General features: G+C 52.9%; 1 protein-coding gene across 1 annotated transcript in view; it reads right to left on the reverse strand.

Moving 5' to 3' along the window:
* CAMTA1 (calmodulin binding transcription activator 1) overlaps positions 1 to 19556 on the reverse strand; it is a 722747-nt gene that overhangs the window by 459279 nt on the left and 243912 nt on the right. Inside the window, exon 4 of the mRNA XM_037062053.1 lies at positions 17940 to 18007. Coding sequence (XP_036917948.1) covers positions 17940 to 18007 — 68 coding nt within the window. The remainder of the gene's footprint in view (positions 1 to 17939; positions 18008 to 19556) is intronic.

A 19556-nucleotide genomic window follows, 5' to 3' on the forward strand; every position in this document is an offset into this window, starting at 1 on the left:
AGGGCCTGAATAATTCATAGCAGACTTATCTGAATGAAGCCACAGAAGGCAAGGAGCTGAACTGGGTCGGGCTGGCCCGGCCTGCACAAGCGATTCAGCTACTAGGTCATTTTAAAACCAAAGGGATGAGCTGTAGAAAGGATTAATTACTGGCTTCTCAACTCTCCTGAAGCACAGTGGCTAAAAATCATTGTAAATCGATGTCTATTAAACTGCCTCTGAACATTCCAGCCCTTCAGGAAAGGAAACTTTAAAGGGGGGGTGGGGAGGGTTGCTGGAAAGTCTAATGGGTTGGATAAAGGGTTGCATAGCCTAGAAAATGTGCTCTCCTCCCGTTGACAGAACACCCCAGCAGCTACTGGAAGCAATGAACCGGTGCTATGGAGACCTCAGAAGCAAATTAAGCCAACACCTGGAGCCCTGGAGCACATTCCAGGAAGGAACAGAATGAATCACTTGAAAGTCAGATGCACTGAATGCAGAAATACCTCAGGCCCCTGGAGCTCATTTCCAGAATGACCTGTGCTCCCTTTTTAGGCTGCCATAAGGCGGCAAGTCATTGGAGTCAAATCTGCCACCAGGAGGAACCAGACGAAAGCTCAATGGAAGGCCAGGTCAAGCCAACCCCACTCTGGGCTTCAGGCCCCACGGGCTCCTGGCCAACAGGAGGACAGTCCATCTTCCTTCACTGTAACATCTCGATAGACTGCCTGAGGTGCCATAGCCACGAACTGTCCCTTTACAGATGGCTCAGAGAGGGCAGATGGATGTCAACACAAGTAGCGCTGGCCATCAGAAACCAGCGCTGTGCATTGGCGAGGTCTCGGGGCTGCCTCCGGCCGGCAGGGAAACCACATCGGGATTGGTGACGCTGCCCTGGGCAGTGATGGGCCACACAGGTCTTCCCTCCCTGAACCCAGTTCAGCTGCCATTTTAAGGGGGAGAAAACTGAGTCTTAGAGGGGCAAAAGCACTCTGCCCACAGTCACAGAGAAAGTGAGTGTCAGCGCCCTAGCCAGTCACACCCAGCCTTGGTTCCAGCCTCCATGTAATACATGACAGCAGTAGGCAGAGTCTAAGGGAGCCCCCAGTGATCTCTGCTCTGGGCTCCGTGCCCCTGTGAGATCCCCTCCCCTGGGTATGACCTGGACCACGTGGCTTGCTTCTGAGACACAGATTTCAGCAAAATGACAGGACGTCACTTAGGGACCAGATTCCAAAGAGACTCGGGCTCGGTCTTGCTCAGCCTCCCCTCCTCTCTTGCCTGCCCGCTCTGAGGAAGAAAGCTGCCGTGGGAACCTCTGGCCAGCGGGAGGGAGGAACTCAGCCCCGCAACAGCACCACAAGGAGGCCTGGGATGAGCCGCACCTCACCATGGTCGTCAGAGGAGGCTGCAGCCCCAGCTGACCCCGGGGTGCAGTCCGTGAGAGACCCTGGGGTGGAGGCATCCAATTAAGCTGTCCCGGATCCTGACCCAAAGAATATTTGGGTGCAATAGATCGGTACAATAACAAATATTTGTTCTTTTTTGCCACTGAGTTTTGAGGTAATTTGTTACACAGCAATAAACAACTAGCATGGTGATCAATAAGTATTTTTTGCATGGGTGGATGGGCGAGTTCATTTATTCAACACAGGGGCTCTGAGCTTGGCCTCCGCGCAACTTTTGACTCTTGACAACCGCCTCGTAATTAGCGCTCTTCTCTGCTGGGTTTTCTGACGAGCCCTCCCTTCCCTCCCTCTGCCCTCTCCTCTCTGAAACTTGCTTTTCCCAAGGACCGCTCAGTCGTCCCTGGTAGTCGAGGATGACACGAGACCGCCACGCTGCACAAGCACAGGAACAGGAGTGGGACGCAGGTGAGCTGTGTGGCCGGGCCGTCTGGGGCTGCGGCTCCGAATGGGTTCCTGGCGAGACAGTCCCAGGAAATTCACCAACAACACTGCGTCCTACGTGCTCGGTATGAGTCACCCACGTGCTCCTCACAACAGTGGGTGCCATTATAATTCCCATTACACAGATGAGGAAACTGAGGCAGAGAGGGCAGGTGATAGGCTGCCAATAAGTGGTAGGACTAGGAGCGAAATGCCAAGTCTGCCTCATGACCACGCTGCTCTCCAGCGTGAATTCTCCTCCCTGGCGGCAGGGTTTCTCAGCCCCAGCACTCTGACGTTTGGGGCCAGATGACTCTCCAAGGTGAAGGGCTGTCCTGTGCCCTGCAGGATGTTTGCCAGTGTCAATGACCACTAGAGGGCAGAAGCATGTCCCCGCCCGCTGTGACCGCCAAAAAGCATCTCCAGACTTGCCAAATATCCTAGAGGTGTTGGGGGGCACGTGCAGACCAAAGCCAAGACAATCCCAGTGGCCCATCAGATGACCTTGCAAATAGCTCTTCCCATGGCCCTCTGTGCTATGCGAGTGCAGAGGGACAGACAGAGGCTTTCAAATCAGAAAGCCAGGCTCCAGAGCCCAGCGGGGAGGCCCTCGAGCCCCCAGCTAGCCATTCAGGCTGGTCCTGCCTCGGGGGCAGCTCTCCAGCATCTCCGGCAGCTGTGCTTCTGCACTCGGCCTCGGCAGGCGCCGGAGACCAAACGCACACGAAGACCAAACGCACATGAAGACCTCCAGCCCATCCCTCCTCCCAACGTGGCTTTCCTGCCATCGTTATGCAGTCCATGGCCCCTGGCGCCCCTGGATCATCTGTGCCAAAGCCCCCGATTAATCTGCTCCCCCTGTGGTTTCAGGATGAAAAAAGTGGCAGTGTCATCCCTCCTGTCCCTCATCAGGGACCACCGTCCCCTCACTGAAGGTCATGGTTTTCTGATTGAAACTCACCCTTCCCAATGCTGCTGTGCTGTTTCTCTCAATGAAATCAATTGATCTTGGCCTCTTTTGCATTCCTCCTGCATCCTCTGTGTGTGAGGATGCGTGTGTGCACACACACACCCCAGGCTCTCCTGTGTGCGCTGTCTGGAAATTACTCCCAGGTTGTCTCAGATATGCAAGCCTTGTCTCTCCAATTGGATTGGGGGCCATGTTTTCTACTGCCCTTGGAACCACACAGTGCCTGGTACAAGCCCATGCACGCAGCGGGCACTCAATAAAGGCCTGTTGACAATGACTAGACATTATGGAATTGCATTTTGATGCCACCTCTCCTCACCCCACCTGCCACCGGACGTCCCTGAAGGGACAGGCTTCCCCTGGTGGTTTCCACGCCACCTCGCCTGAGGCAACACTTCGGTCTTTGCATCAGTGACGGGGCCTTACCCTCCAGGTTAACGAGATCACGACCCCACCCCAGACAGAACCCTGGCGCCTCCCTCAGTCGCAACCAGAGTCAAGGTATTAAGCCATTTGCCTATTGGAAGCCATTTTCCACGCCAATTAGTGATAATTTTAGGAAAGCAGGTTCATGAGACGCAGCGTCAGATGCTCCCCTCTGAGATGAAGGCTCACCAAAGGATCAACTTCTCCAGAGCAAAAACGTCGCCGGAAAATTATAATGAAGACTCGGTGATGCAGAGAAAACTGTTCCACTGGGTTATAAATACTCCCAAGGGCCCCACTACTCGGGGTGGTTCAAAAACTATTTTAAAGCACTAGGGTACTGAGGTTGAAAAAAGCACTCAGATGGAATCAGAAAGATCTGGGCTCTAGTCCCAACTTCTGAGGCTAATTAGCTGAGTGAACTTAGGGCAGGTAACATAATCTAAGACTGTTTCCTCAACTGTGAGCTAAGGGGAGTGGCTGGACAGGGGGAAAGGGGGGCTGCTTGATGTGTGGTGCTCTCTCTCCTCCCCCTCCTGCTCCTCCTCCTCCTCCTCCTGCTCCTCCTCCTCCCCCTCCTGCTCCTCCTCCTCCTCTTCCTCCTGCTCCTCCTCCTCCTCATCCTCTTCCTGTTCCTCCTCTTGTTCCTCCTGCTCCTACTCCTCCTGCTCCTCCTCCCTCTTTTTATGCCTCGGTACCCAATACTTTGCCCACTGTGCAGGGCTCTTATGAGGATAGAGACCCCAGATTTGAAGAAGCTTTGCAGTCATCAACGGCCCGTGAGGTACTAGGAAACCTCAGTACTAGTCTATGGATCGCTGCTCTAAGCAGTTTTACAAATTAATTTAAACCGGATCTAAAAGAAATCAGATAGCTAGAAAAAAATGCAAATAGAAATGGATTCTACTGTTAACCCTTGGCTGATAGCAGTAATAGATAGGAAAACACAGCACCAGTCTCCTGAAACTCCTTGGGAAAGCCCAAAGTTATTTTAAAGTTGACTTTGAGGCACACGTATTCACTATTCTTTTACCAGGACGTACATCTTCATCACATTTGGTTTGGGCTAATATTAAATTCTGCTGCAACTCCTGAATAAACAACAAAGAGCTCAAAGCCACAGGCAGAAGCTCGCTGCAAAAGGTCCTGACCTGCTGCCCCCCCGCAGGCCAGCCTCACCACGCTCACGCTCACCTCGCGCCTGCGGGGAGGTGGGGCTATCACGCACAAACCCTCAGCAGACTCAGGGAGTTTTCCTGAGCTAACGGCAATGTTACTTCTGTGAATTCAGATACTTAGCCAGATGATGAGGCCCTAACTTTCTGGCAGGGGGGTAAACTCACAAAGCAATGACCTTAACTTAGTAAATTAATTCCAAAGCACAATTGTTTTCAATCTTCATTGAAAATCAGCCTTTGTTAATCTAGATTTAATGACATAGCAAATGGAAATTCCCTTAATAAAATAAGTTATGAATATTTATCACCCCGTTTTACCTGAAAATTGAATAATTCATCAATTAACTTTACTATTAATTACTTAATGCAAAATTAATAAACTGCACAACTCTTACGTATCCTTGCAGACCTGCTGGCACTGGGCCAGGAAATTAGGCACCAGAGAAATAGCGTAACTACGGATAACTCCAGACGTGGCTGACGGGAAGCAGGGGTGGAACTTCTCTACAAGAAGAACCAAACGCTTTCTCAGAAAGTGAAGGGGGAGTCTTTCTCACCTTCTGCGCCACAGCCACAAAGGACTCCAAGTGTGGCGATTACTCCGAGAGAAGACCTCCCCCACCACTCTCTCTGCCACCCAGCACCATCCACGTCACCATCAGTGTTGTTCTCACGCAGAGATGGACCCACGGGGCGAAGCTCTCTCACAGCCTGCAGAGCCCCTCCCTCTAGAGACTACGCTGTCCCACGGGGCCTCAGTCAGGACCCCGTCTGAAGAGGAGGGACTGAGCAGCAGAAGGAGAGAGAAGGATGAGCACAGAATGCAAAAAGACAGAGGGACGGGTGGGGTGTGACACCGGCCAAATGCTAAGCAAGTGACATCCTAGGAGGACCAGAGCTGTGAGCTGCGGACACCCAGTTCCTCCAGGGCTGCCCGACTCACTGAGCATCCTCTGACTCTCCACACCGGGTAGGTCAGCTCTACTCTGTCTCCTGAGGGACAGCAGCTGACGGGGCATGGAAACTCTCAGCCAGTGCCTCAGGCTTCCCATCCCTGAAACAGGCACCTGCAGCAGCAGGTCAGCACGTCAGCACACCCTCCCAGTTTCTCTGAACTTCCATTCTTGTCCATCCAGTCCAGAGCAACTGAGACCAGCCTGTTCATCCTATCCACTCGCTTAATCACCCTGCTGGGAGGGCAAAACCCTCCACTGGGAGTCTGAGCCTGTTCCACCCGGCCCCAGCTCCCCCAGCCCCGCCGGCTTCTCCAGCTCCACCGTTCAGGGTCTCCCCGGCCTCACCATCTGCAGCTGCAGGCCTCGCTGTCTCATCTCACACTCCCCTAAGACCTTCCTACCTCGGATCTGCAGGTTAGCACCGCACGCCCAGGCATCAGGTACTTCCCTTCATAACATACCCATTTATCAAACCCTTGGCACACACGTTCATACACATGCTCACACTCTCACACGCCCATGCTCATATAGTCTCATACACTCATACATATACTCACACATGCACACACTCATATATATGTGCTCGTGCACGTACACATTCACACACTCATGCATACACTCACATACATAGATACACTTGTATACACACATTCATACATACACATGCATGCATTCTTGCACTCACATACAGGCACACTAACATGCACGTTCATGCACTCACTTATGCTCATACACACTCCTGCACACATTCACACACTCACACATGCACACTCAAACACATGTACACACACATTCAACCTTTGGGTCTCTGCCCAAAGCTCAGCCTCTAGGGGAGGCAGCCTGCCTGTCACAGCCCCTCCTGCCCACCCCCACCAGTGGGGTAGCCTATGATGGCACTTGTCCCTGTGGCACTCCTCAAAGTCGCCATTATTACAAAGTCCCTGTCTCGTTCTCTGCCACATCCCCAAAGCCTAGTATGGCGCCTAGCACACCCTGAGCAATTAAAAAGTATTCAGTAAATAAACAGATGACTGGAAGCAGGCCAACGACAACATGAGGTGACCATTTGGGATCATCTGTCCAAAAGCAGAGGGCTCACAAGTAACCCTGGAGAAGACCACACCCCTTCCCCAAACAGAGCACCACCCACCCGGGTCAGAGGGACAGCATGTCTCAGAGTGGGTGGGCTGAGTTGATTCTCAGGAGCGCAGGAGCCTGGAGGTTGCCTGTGGAAATACATGGAACCGGCACACCTCACAGTGCGGGCTCAGCTCCTGGGGACGTGCCTGGCCTGCTTTCGCTCCCCCATCACTGCGCCTGAGGTTTGTTCTCTCCCGAATTTCATTACTTTCCCCTGAACCCTGGCCGTGGTGTGATCTCCCAACACCTCAGCTCGGGCACCAGATGCCCTTGTCCACAGAAATCCATCTCTGCTGCAGTCGGAAGGTCCTGGGCTTCAAGAATTGCCAACAAGAAAAAACCCTCGTCCTGAACTCCTGCCGACTTCATCAGGGCAGCGATGGGAGTCGCACACTGGCCAGCCTGGAGGGACTTGGCCGGTCCCCCAACCCTCGGCATCGCCAGGGCCCGCCCCCACCCATGGCTGCCCAGCCTGAACCTGGGCTCCCTCTGCCCCCAGAGTCACCTCTAACTAAACAGCTCAATCAACAGTGAGTTCCTGCCAGGTGAGGTCAGGGCAGCCAGCACAGAAGAACTGATTTCCCTCTTCAGGAGTAATTTTCCTCTACCCGAAATGTTTCAATGTTCCATCTTATTAAGTCATTGAATAAAAAGAAGGAATTGTTCCCAGAAATGTTTTCCTTACAAAAGAAAACCACAACTGAAGACAATGTGTCATGTGTGCACATATATTTGCATGTGTTATCTGTACATGTGCATGTGTATCATGTGTTCTATATTGTACGTGTATGGTATGTGCCCTATGCATGCATGTGATGCGCATCTGTGTGCATGTTTCTATACGTGTCTGTGCATGCCTGGGTCTATGGGGGTGTTGTATGTACATGTGTATGTGCACGTCTGTCTGCATACACATGCATTGCCTGTGTGTGTGTCTAAGTGTGTGCATGTGTGTTACATGTGTGCATATACACTTGCACTTGCATGTACCTGTGCATATGTCTGTATGTATCTATACATGTGTACTCTGCATTTGTATATGTGTTTTGAATTTCTTTAAAACCCCCCAATGAAGGACTGTGGAGGACCTAAGAATAGCACAGACAGTCATACCTCCTGGCCAGACTGAGAGCAGCACAGAATACCCAGTGGACTTGGCAATGACTCACTGCACAGAAAATTATGAATTGTGCAAAGGGTCTGCCTCGAGAACATGGCTCTCCACCTTCCGTGCTGCTGGGCACTCAGGCAGCTGCCTTCCCTGTAGCCAATAACAATTAATTAGATCAGCATTGATTCAGAGAAAATACCACAGATGCCAGTCCAGCCCATTACAGAAATAACAGTCCTAATTTTCCAAACCCAGGATAGGGGAGTGAGGATGCTACGAATAAATTCCCAGGCAACAGAAACAAAACAAGCCCACGACCCATGAATGCTGACGGGCAGGCTATGCAAATGACTATCGATCTGTGTGCGCACAGTGCCAGCAAGCCATTTCGTTCTCAGTCACCGTCGCCCCTGCCAGGCTGTGCTTAGAGACACCAGCAGACGTCACCCTGGGGGAACAGCCTCTAATAAGGGCACCCCAGCACCCCCCCTGCCTCACAGGTGCCCTGATCAGAAGCACGCAGCCACATGGGACTTCTGTACCATCCAATGGAGACACCTTCACACCACTGACATAAAGGGCATGGAGAAGCCATCGTCAGGTGGCACACCGGGTGGCCCTGGCCACCCCCTGGACCCTGAAACTCTGCCCAGGGAGCGGCCAAGCCGCTGGGCCAACATCGCAAGGGGCTCTGAACAGAGGGCAGCGCTTGGAGCAGGTGGGGAAGCAGATGCGTGGGCTGCACTGTTAGCTGGGCTGCAGGCCTCTGCGGCTGTACCCTCGCACCCAGGGAGCATGCGCGTCTCAGCAGCAAGGTTTCCTGGGCCCTGAGCAGCGGTGCGTTTAGAAACCTCAAAACTGCATTATGAGGCATTTCTCCCCCCAAAAAAGAGAGAAAAGCAAGCGAGAAAAACGGAAGTCAGACTGAGGATGAGTGTGAGGGGGAGAGAGGGGGAGTAAGCGAGAGCCAGTGCAGCAGCGGGGCCAGGAGACGCGGAGGACTGAGCATCGCACCTCTGGTCCAGTGACGGTAAAGGGACGAAAGCAGGTCTAGGCCCACAGGGACAGAGCAAGAGGGAACAGAGATGAGCATGGGTCAAAGGTGTGGACACATCCTAGAGAGCTGGGAAGCAGACGTGGCCAAGTGGAAGAAGCTCAAACCCATGTGCCCAGAGGGGACACTGGGAAAAAGCCAATTCACCTGCAGAGCCCCAGAAAGACTCGGATGCGAGAGAAGGCAGGGGCGAGGGATGGGGCCGGAGGCAGGAAGGGGCCGCGGACCCATGTGGGGAGCACCAGACACTCCCTGCCCTGCATGGGCCTGAGCAGCCAGACCACCGCCTGGCCTCTGTCCCCACCGGAGCGGCGATTATCCTCCGGGGAGAAAGCCCGAAAGCCCCGGACCTGCAGGCCACACAGGAGAGACAAGAAACACTCACACATGCCAAGAAAGCGAAGTCGTGTCTGGGGAAATTCCAAGCCTCCCCTGCCTGGTTCCCCAACCCCAGGCAGCTAAGCCAGCCCACGCCACCAGGCAGCATGGTGACGGGTCCCTCTACGGAGAACCCAAGTGGCACCCAGATGTCAGCCTCTAGAGATATCGAATGTCAGAACTGCCCAACACTGGCTACTCCATTAACGAGCGCTTCCATCATAAGGAAAATGAAGCGGAGGGCAGAGCAGGACTAAAGCCTCACTGAGCACACGAAGAAGTCACAAGATAACATCTAAAACAGAAAAATCAAGTAGTAGCAGAATAAACACACTAAGAAATCCGGGGGTAAATATCAGAACTAAAAGAACCAAAAGTGGCCACTCCTGGGAAACAGGGTTGAGCTGTAGGGCAGAGGAATGCTGTTTTTTCTCATGAGCCTTTCGACCATTTAACTTACTAAACTATGAGCATGGCTGTTTTAAATATAACAAAAGAAAGTAGAGGCAGGAGCTGACAGCTGTCCAACCCAGGGAGGCACACGATACATACACCCCCTCCCCTCCATCAGCCTCCTCCCACAAGGACACCCAGGGCGAGATGAAGGCTGGCACAGCTGGTGGTGCCATTTCAACCAGGGGCTGAGTACAGCTGAGGACACGTGAACCTAGGTGTGCGTGACAAAGTCCCCCTGCCCACCCAGGTACCAGATGCACTGCCCCTGCCTCGGCCCCTCCCGTGCACGGTGGGGACTTGGGGAGGTGGCCTCTGCCAGCTCTGGCTGCTCTGCCTCCTCTGCGGTCTGCAATTCCGGATAATGACCTAGAATCTGGGACAGACCCACTTCTGCAGGGAGGCTTGGGATTTCCCCACCGCCGTGGAGACACCAGCCGCTCTCAGGATCCAGGTCACAGCTAATTCCCGCCTCATCCAGAAACCACGGGACCCCTGAGGCACAAGCTTGGGGTGGGGAGGGTCCCAGGCAGGCTGGGGCTCCTCCTGAGCCCTGAGTCAGCAGACCCCCGGTGAACTCCCCTCACACTACACCAGCTCTGTCGTTAATGAGGATAGTTGGGACTTCGTCAAGGATTTGCTCAATACATTAGGCAAATGCTGAACTGGATGCAACATGACACATCATTATGTTAATTTGAGAGCAGTTCCCCAATTCAGCATAATGCAAAGGTCACCGCATTGAGATGATTGCTGACCTAGTTTATTTTTCTTCCGCGGTTCCAAAGAACAGAGTCCCTGAAATGATCTAGGTACAAGGCTGCCCTTCCAAACTCTGTCCTCAACAGCACCCTCCTCGCCTGCCCCCCCACACACTGAGCCCAGCCCCACCTCTGCCCACCTGTGCCAACGGGGCACAGAAAGACCTACAAAAGCAGCTCTGGGAGTCTTTTTTCTAAGTGTTGTAAAATATACATAACATAAAATTTTCCATTTCAACCACTTTTAAGGATTCAGCTCAGTGGCACGAGGTACATTCACAGTGCAGTGCAGCTGTCCCCGCCTTCGTCCCCAGATCTGCTCACCTTCCCAAGCTGAGACTCTGCCCCCGTTAACCATTCACTCCCATGTTCCCCTTTGCCACCCCTGGCACTCTGCATTCTGCTCCGTCTCCAAGAACTCCGCATCTCCCAGGCCCCCCGCTCTGTGCCATCAGACCTCACTATCCTCTGGCTGCCAGCTTGCCTCACGGAGCCCCGTGCCCTCGGAGCTCGTCCACGCTGTGGCGTGTGTCACAACCCCAGTCCCTCTTAGTTTGGGAGACGTCTTAATCATCCAGACGGGATCTCTGCAAGACCTAAGCAATTCTATCCCGACCCCTCGAGCAGCCTCCCCAGGAATAAGGGCTTCCTTAGAAAAGCGTTGTAACTTTCCCAAGGAGCAGATGCCCCAGAGATGGCCAACAGGTCACCCCCACACGTCACTCGCAGAGGGGCCAGCCAAAACAACACCACTGCATGGGAATCACCCCAGAGCCAGGCCAGGTTGGCTCCTAGGTGGGCTGTCTGCCCACACATGGGCACCACTGCCCCATTCCTCTCCTGGTCTGTGCTGCCGCCACCAGCCACTTGACCAGGAGTCTGCACAGAGCCCTATGCCCACCCCACCCCCCCATCAAGGCTCCTGTCCCTCTGTGCACAGCCATTCAGAAGCAAAAAAGACAGCAGAACCCACGGCAGGGGAGCTGGCCATCTCACTGAGGAGGCAAGACTTACACACCAGCACAGCTACACTGTCAAACGATGGAAGACAAGGTGATGTGAAGGGCGCTTTAGGAGTGGGCATGTTTGCAGAGGGTACCCAGGAAGAGGGGGATCTGAGGACGGGCAGACTAGGCTGGACAGACGGATTCAAGGGGAAGTCAATGGCCGAGTGATGGCAAAAGCAGGGGACACAGAAGGTGTGTTTGGAGGGCATTAAGCAGCCCCCTAACTGGAGTGGGTCCTTTGAAGGGAGTCACAGCAAAGCACTGAGAAAGGTAGGCCCAAGCAAAATAATGACCTTGACTTCAACACCAGAGTGTGGATTTGATCTCGCAGGACATCTGCAAGATTTGCAAGTGGAACAGCGTTGGGGTGAGGGCGTCCGGCCAGGAGAGAGAAGCACAATGGGGGCGCTGCTCTGATGCTCAGCCTGACGTGGAGGGTAAGGGCTGAGCCCGGGAGACACAGGAGTAAGGATGTGAATTCATCTGGACACTGGCAGAGCTGGTGACTAATTCCACTCAGGGGACAAAAGAAAGAGAGGCCAAGAAGTAGAGGTGTGAGTTGGGAGTCTTTAAAGTGAGGTGGCTCTTCCGAGAAGCAGTGAAGTCAGCAGTGGCCCTGGGTGGGAGGGAGGGCTTCCCTACTTCCTTCTTAGGAAGAGGAAAGATGACACATTTGAGATGATACGACATGCATGTGACCAGGAAAGGGACTCAGACTTGGGGAATGGCCCACAGAGAGTGAACCATCACATCCTTGGAGCTCTGTGAAGGGGTCACAGTAAGACAGAGTAGAGGAAATACCACGCAGCAGAAAGAAAGAAAGAGCTCCTACCCTTCACATCGGCATGGATGGAACTGGAGAGCATTATGCTAAGTGAAATAAGCCAGATGGTAAAAGAAAAATTCCATATGATCTCACCTATAAGTGGAATCTAATCAACAAAAGAAACAAATGAGCAAAACAGAACAAGAGGCATGGAAACAAGGAAGAAACTGACAGGGACCAGAGGGGTGGGGAGAGAGGGATAACGGGGGAGAGAAGGGGAAGGGCCTGGTTAAAGAACGAGTATAAATGAGCCACCCTCCGGGACTGACGGGGGAGCTGGGGAGGTGGTGTGGGGCACGGGAGAGCAATGGGGAAAATGGGGACAACTGTAATAGAACAACAATAAAAAAGAAAAGAAAGAGCAGAGGAGCCAGGCCTTGGTGTCTCCTGGGGGGAACAGGTCCAGAACGGAGGGAGGGGCTCCCGAAAGCTGAGGGCAGGAGGGTGGGGTCTCTCAGCATCCCTGGACCTTCTTGAAGTTCAGGTCTTACTTTTCTTCTCTTCCTTCCAGACCTTCCCTCTACTTGACTGTTTTACTGCGTCTTATTAGCCAAAAAGCATTTAGTGCTCATTAAAAGAAAATTCTATTACTAGACCTTTAGTGCTTCAGTGTTAAGGTGCTATCTATATACACCTAATTAATTAATTAAACAATTAATAGCATTTTCCAGCCTCCTTTCACCTAGTCACACAGGATTCCTGGGGAGGAAGTGCTTTCAGCTCCATCGTGAGCCTGCCTGCCCCAGCTTCCAGGGACGGTTGCTCATTTCCCAGGAGAGGAGAAATAAATCACTGGGGTTGCTAAATTCTGCAGCCCGCCTGTGGGACTCCACTTGGCCCTGCACTCCGCCATACAGGGGACAGTGCCTTTCTCCCATACTGCCTGCCACCTCAGGGCCAAATCCAGTTCAGGAGGCAGCCCAGGAACACACCTGGCTGGTGCACCTGAGCCACACGCACTAAGGGAGGCTCTGCCTGGTGCCTGGCCGCCCCAGGGGTTCGGAAGTCATGGAGCTGGGAGGTGGAGAGGCGGAGAGGGTTGCCTTCGATCCCCACACCCACTGCGAGCAGCAGAGGTGTATCATAAACGTTGAGACTGTGTTGGCTTTATCCTGGCTTCAAATTCCAGTTCTGACCCTTGCCGTACAACCTGGGCAAACCCGGGGCCTTCTCCGAGTCTCAGTGCCTGGCACAGCTTTGAACAAACTTCAAAGTACAGCACTGGGGGTAGACAAGCTGTGGTACGTGTGCACAGTGGAATACTACTTAGGCATAAAAAAGGAAATCTTACCTTTCGTAATGGCACGCATGGACTTGGATAGCATTACGCTAACTGAAATGAGCCAGCCAGAGAAAGACAAATACTGTGTGATTTCACTTATATGTGGAATGTAATAAACAAAATAAACTAACAAACAAAATAGAAAGAGACTCATAGATACAAAAAACAGACAGCTGCCAAGGTCGGGGGGGGGCGGTGTTGGGGACTAGGTGAAAAAGGTGAAGAGATTGAGCAAAAAAAAAACCCCTCATAGACACAGACAACAGTTTGGTGATGGCCAGAGGGAAAGGGGGTGAGGAGAGGTAGAAGAAGGTGAAGATGGGGTACGGGGTGATAGAAAGAGACTTGACTTGGGGTAGTGAATGCATAACACAATATACAGATGATGTGTTACAGAATTCTACACCTGAAATCTAAATATTAACAAATGCCACCCCAATAAATTTTTATTTTTTTTATTTTCTTTTAGAATCTAATAATGAAAAATACTTTGAGCAGGGGGGAAGGAAAAAAAGCACCCCACTAGCCCACCGAGGGCTTGCTCCAGAGCTCAGTGTTAGTCCGTTAGCCAGTCCTGGGCGGGGAAACTCAGGACAGAACTAAAACCCGGTAAAGCAGGTCTGTTCCTTCCCAACACCCAGAGCCATGCTTTCTGCCTCCCATCACACATATAGGGCGGGGCAGTGTATGTCCTGAGCACCCGCCATGTGCCCAGCCTGCAGTGAGCGTGGGGGACACGCCACCCACAAGGCAAAATCCCTCTCCTCGTGGCACTTCTGCCCTGGGGAAGAGGAGGCCAGGCAGTGAGTAAAGGAACCAACAGACGGGCAGGTGAAACGCACGCTGTCAGATGGCGACACGCACTCCAGAGAAATAACACAAGAGGAAGCGGGACCTGGTGAGTGGAGGGTGCAATTTTAAATTGCGTGTTCAGGGAAGGCCCGGCAGAGAACATGCCCCCTGAATCAGGCCAGGAGGAGGAGCTGAACGATCATTCTACACAGAGGCAGGAGGCTCTGGGTCCCAAGACTGGAAAGCCACCTCATGGGGTGGGGAGCACGGAGCTCCCCAGGGTCTCCAGATGGGATTATTCCCACGCTGAGCACACAGCAAGCGCCACACGAAGACGTCCTGCAGGGCGACTTTTCAAACTGCCACCTCCACAAGGCCCCAGTTGCTGATGCTACTATACGGCTGTTTGAACGTTCAGCTCTCGGTCCTGTCTCAGTGCCATGGCTGCCCCCCAGCCCCCAGCCCTGGGATCCCCCGCGTAGCACACTTCATTATTGGACGGGGGGCGGGGCTCCCGGGGCCTTCTCTGTACTTAGGGCAGAATCGGAGCAAGGGCTATGTTTACAACCCCTGGCCGTCACCCAGCCACCGAGCCAAGGGGTGGATGCCGTGCAGCTCCTATACCAACATCTATATGTGAGCTGATTACCACAATTAATTTAATAGGGATTCCTCCACACAAACAATGTATCATTTTATTAGGAAACTCTATAAATGTCAGTGGTGCAATTCATTTTTATTAATTTTCTAAAATGAAATTAGCAGTGGCGGCGGCAAACAGAAGTTGTATTGCCTTCTCATTCAGCAGAGTATTGGTGCCATTAATTCCTTAATACCAGGAGGCCGGTTTGTATGAACTCAGCAGCTAACTGCACCAATTAATTTCCATTGCAGAGATGGGCGGAGGGATCCAAACTCGACTAAACAACTAATTTAGGAAGGTCCTTGAACAACCGCAGCAACTTTCCTCCTCCTGGGACGAGCAGCATCCGAGTGCAAACAGGGAGTGGATGTCCTGATACCGGAGGAAGCGCCCCCATCTTCGGCCCCTGCGTTCAGGAGGCAGCTGTCCTCCCCAAGCCTGCAGAGATTCTGGCCGATGCACCCTGAGGCCTCCAGCCACCGGGAACTGCCCTTCGCTGACAAGAGGAACGGCGGCGTCCCCTGCAGCAGCATGGCCCCCACCAGCATGCAAAGCAGGGCCACAAATATCCTATCGTTCAATCCCTGTGATGGCCCAGTGAGGACGGGGCAGTACCGGCTCCACTCCACACATGAAGAAGAAAAAGTGCGGCTTTTCAAGGGGCTCAAGTGACTTCTTTAACACCACAGAGCTGCTCGATGACAGCCAAGTTCAAGCCCAGATGTGTCAACATCTGACATCCACATTCCTTCTCTTTGCCACGCCTTCCCCTTGTGCCTCCGGATGGGGAGTCTCTTGCCTCTAACTATACTCCACAAAGTCATGTGAGTCAGGTATGGCCGTGAGTGGCACTCACTGCTCATTTGGAACCCAAACTCTGAGGGCTGAAACGTGAGGGTGAATCCCCCCGCCCCCTGAGGCGTTCGACTGGCCGTCAAACCGTGGCTGCAGCAGAGCTCCTGTCTTTGCGTCTGAAATCAGCTGGCTGGCTGGACTCGGCCTGACACGGCCCCTCCTGGCTAAACAGAAGCTCCTCCCTTCCACTTGGACTCAAGGAGCATTTCGCTGAGGAGCGAGGAGCACAGAGCAGGGCTGGAGGCCGCTCGAGAGGAGAGCTGCTGCTGGAAGACAGGGAACGGTGCAGAGGCAGAAACCAGACTGGCCCCCTTCTCCCCGAAGAAGATGGGGCAGCGGTTCTCGAAGCAGGGTCCCAGGTGGGCCACATCCCCCATCACTTGGGATCTCATTAGAAATATCAGATGCTCAGGCCCCAAACCAGACCTACTGAATGAAGCGCCAGAGCTGAGCCCCACATGCCGCCCACTCGAGTCTGGGAATAACCACCGTGGAAGGAAATGGCCCCAGAAGAGAAGCCAGATGAATGGGCCAGGCTCCCCATAGTCTGGGATATGGCTGTGCTCACCGAACAGTAAACTGTGTCACCCTTCACTCTCCACCCGGCCCCCAGCCCACGGCCTAAGGAGGAATGCTCCTTTTGGCCCCATTCTTACTGGGTGTGGCCAGTGGGCTTGTGAGCAGATGTGACACAGACGCCACACGCAGCAGGGCGTTCCACTCTGCCTGCGTGGGTTGCCTAGGGCTTCTAAGCCCCTGCCACCCTCCAGGAGGACCAGACGTCCCAGACAGGGAACAAAAAGATACGTCAAGTGCTCCTGAACCCACCCTAAAGCCACAGCCAGCCCAGAGACCTGTGAGAAGGACATAAAGGTCTATTGTTATAAGCCACAAAGTTTGGAGATGTTTCTTACATAGCATTATCTACATAGCAAAAGCTGACTGTTACAAATCACCTGATTTTATAGCAAGGGAAAGCATGGCCCAGAGAGCTGAGAAGAGGAGGGCACACTGTGGCATTCAGGTAAAGCTGCTCAGAGCCGGCCTCTCCCCCGACCCAGCCTCTCCTACAACCTCAGAGTCAGCCTCTCCCCCGCCACCGGAGATGGCAGACTCTGGGAAACAATGTCCCTTTCCTCATATCCTCCAACCGCTCTGCAGAAATGGCCGTTCTGTCTGAAGGATTCGAACCACTAAAACCTAAGCCTGATAGAGTCATCTTTTAAAGTGACTTCTAGAATGAGTTAACATTCTAGGGGACAAGACCCTCTTCCCTCCATGGCTCAGAAAGGATGAATGGGTCAAGCTGGTGGCCACGGGGACAGAGGATACACACCACTCCTTTCCCTGGTCCCAGTTAACAAACAGAAAATCCAGTGCTTCTGCCTGAAGTGGGTCAGACTGGGCATTCTACCTCTTCAATTCAGTGCACAGCCTAGGGCTCCTGCAAGCCTTGCTCTCGGAACTAATAAACACCTGGCCCTGTCACCGCTGACAGAAAAGCTATGGCAGTTGGAAGAGAGGAGCCACATATTCCTGAAGCTCTAGAATGTAGCAAACCAGCACATAAAAGCTGAGGGCTGGAGAGGAGAGGGGAAACTGCCTTTAAAACGAATCCTAAATCTCTATTTCACCATTCAGCACAAAATAATACCACCAGCACAAGCAGAACACAAGTCGTGGTGTCCTCACTGACTCCCCCTCCTCCCAGGGCGGGGAGAGGAGCTCCGTGCTTGTGGCCGTCAGCAGGTTCAAGGACACGGACCGCACAGCGAACTGCACACTTAGCCACCGGTTCTGATCTGAGAGCTCTCCTCCCCACCACCAAGAATAACAGGACTTTCAGTTTGTAAAACACATTGGGATGAAAGTTTCCCTTTTAAAAAGTAAGTTTCTGGTCAATATGGGAGGCAGGTGGGCACGTTCCCTGAGAGAAACGCCCCCTGACATTCCTGCCGACCAGGGCGGTCAGAGCGCCCGGCAGAGGGCTCTAGCGTGAAGCCGCCAGGTTCAAAGTCCCGACCTAAGTGCCAGCAGCTGTGTGGTTTTTAATCCACCCCACGCAGTCACTCCCACGGTCTCAAGCCACTCGGTGAGGCCTCAGTGTCACAAGCTATCCAACAAAATGTGGCACTGTCAGCTCACCCAGGAATTGACAGGTCCGAGCAGGTAATCAATGAAAATCAACCCATTCGCTGTACATACGTGGAACACCGCAAGAGCTGGGGGCACTTACCTTGTCTTAGGGGACGTGGTCAGCCATTCTTCATGTTTCTCAAATGTGATCAAATAAGCTGCAATTTCCTGAAACAGAAGAATAGAGAGATAATAACAACAATTAGCTCACGTTGGATCCTCAGAGGCAAGAAAATGTGTTGCTCCCCAGCTGCTTTCCCCCCCTGGCGAGGCCGGAACCCAGCTCTGCCAGGAAACGCGCGACTGGACTGCGCTTCTATTTTGATTTTTTTAAGCCTTGTCCATTCAACCTGCCTCACGATCGTAATCAAAGCACTGGGTTTCAAAAGATGAGTCAGTGGCGAGGACAAAGGTGTTTATTTCTCTGTGGGGGGAAAACATCAGACACCATTTCAGAGTCTAAATGTCATTAATTTAAGGAGGGGAAAAAACGCATGCCAACAACAGGTCTCCGCTCGTGCGAGGTCGTAATTGGAAAGCTCAGTCTGTCTTCCTCTGAAGCTGGACTAATCTTTCATCACTGTCACGGGAGACAGTGCGTTCTCTCAGCTGGATTCCCAGCCCCCTGAGCCAAATCACACAAAGATTAAAATGAACCAATAAAGCCATATTCCAAAGAGAGAGAGAGGGGGGTGGGGAGTTAACCTTTTGCACTGCCGATAACTTAATCTACTGAGCTGGGCTCCAGGAAGAAGGGCCGCGTCAGCAGAGTTTAAGGCCGAGATGGAGAAAATGCGGGCACCTGAAGGTAAATTAAATATTTATAAACACAACAGCATCGCTGCAGATAGAATTACTGATTTATTAATAATTTCCATGAAAAGCTAGTGGGCGACATCCACATAAGTCACTGCTCCAGCTCAGAGGCATGATACGGCCCATTACTCCCAGCCCCAAACAGGCCCGCTAACGTGAAGTTGGCAGGACTGGAAGTTAAATTAAGGTTGCGGCTGTACGCACTTCCCTTGATCTTGGTGATGATACAACACGGAGCTGCTGCCCTTCACCATGAGGAGCGTGCGGAGAAGAGGCCCCGGCCTGAACTCTCTCTGCAGCCAGGGGCCCTGGGAGCAGCCCTCTGCCCAGAGGCTCATGGCCTTTTTCCGTATCAGCCTCTCCTGGGCTTGGGCACAATGCAGTTGCCACCTGTGACCTGAGATGCTAAACTTGGCTTTGAAGAAAAAGCAGAGATTACCACCAAAACCAGGTAAGCAAAGCAGGTTAACGTGGAAAGTGCCAGCCTGCCACGCCCTGTGAAGACCTCAGGCCCCAGTGGAGATCGGCATGTGATGTGATCGTGGAAACCAGCTGCTCCCACGAGGTGGCCAGTGACCGGTAACAAGGAGCCCAGGCCACCTCGGTCTGGAAGCAGAACCTGTGGCCAACACAGGCTTGCCTCATTGAATGGGTTTCCATCCTTGATTACAGCTAAAGAGGCTGATGAACTAGCACACTGTCCCCTCACATCCCCGAGCCTTTCATATTCGATTTCCTCTCCTTAGAAAACGCTTTCCCTAAGATCTCACGAGAGAGAGGCATCCGATGGGCTGCCTGCCCATACCATGTGCTCCCCCGGCACCCGGTGCCCTCCACAAGTGCAGAGGATAGATCACTGTGTGTCCTAATTGCTTGTTTATCTGGGTAGCATCCCCCACTG

Source organism: Sturnira hondurensis, unplaced genomic scaffold, assembly GCF_014824575.4.
Source record: "Sturnira hondurensis isolate 20B ecotype Veracruz unplaced genomic scaffold, ASM1482457v3 Scaffold0013931, whole genome shotgun sequence".
NCBI lineage: Eukaryota > Metazoa > Chordata > Mammalia > Chiroptera > Phyllostomidae > Sturnira > Sturnira hondurensis.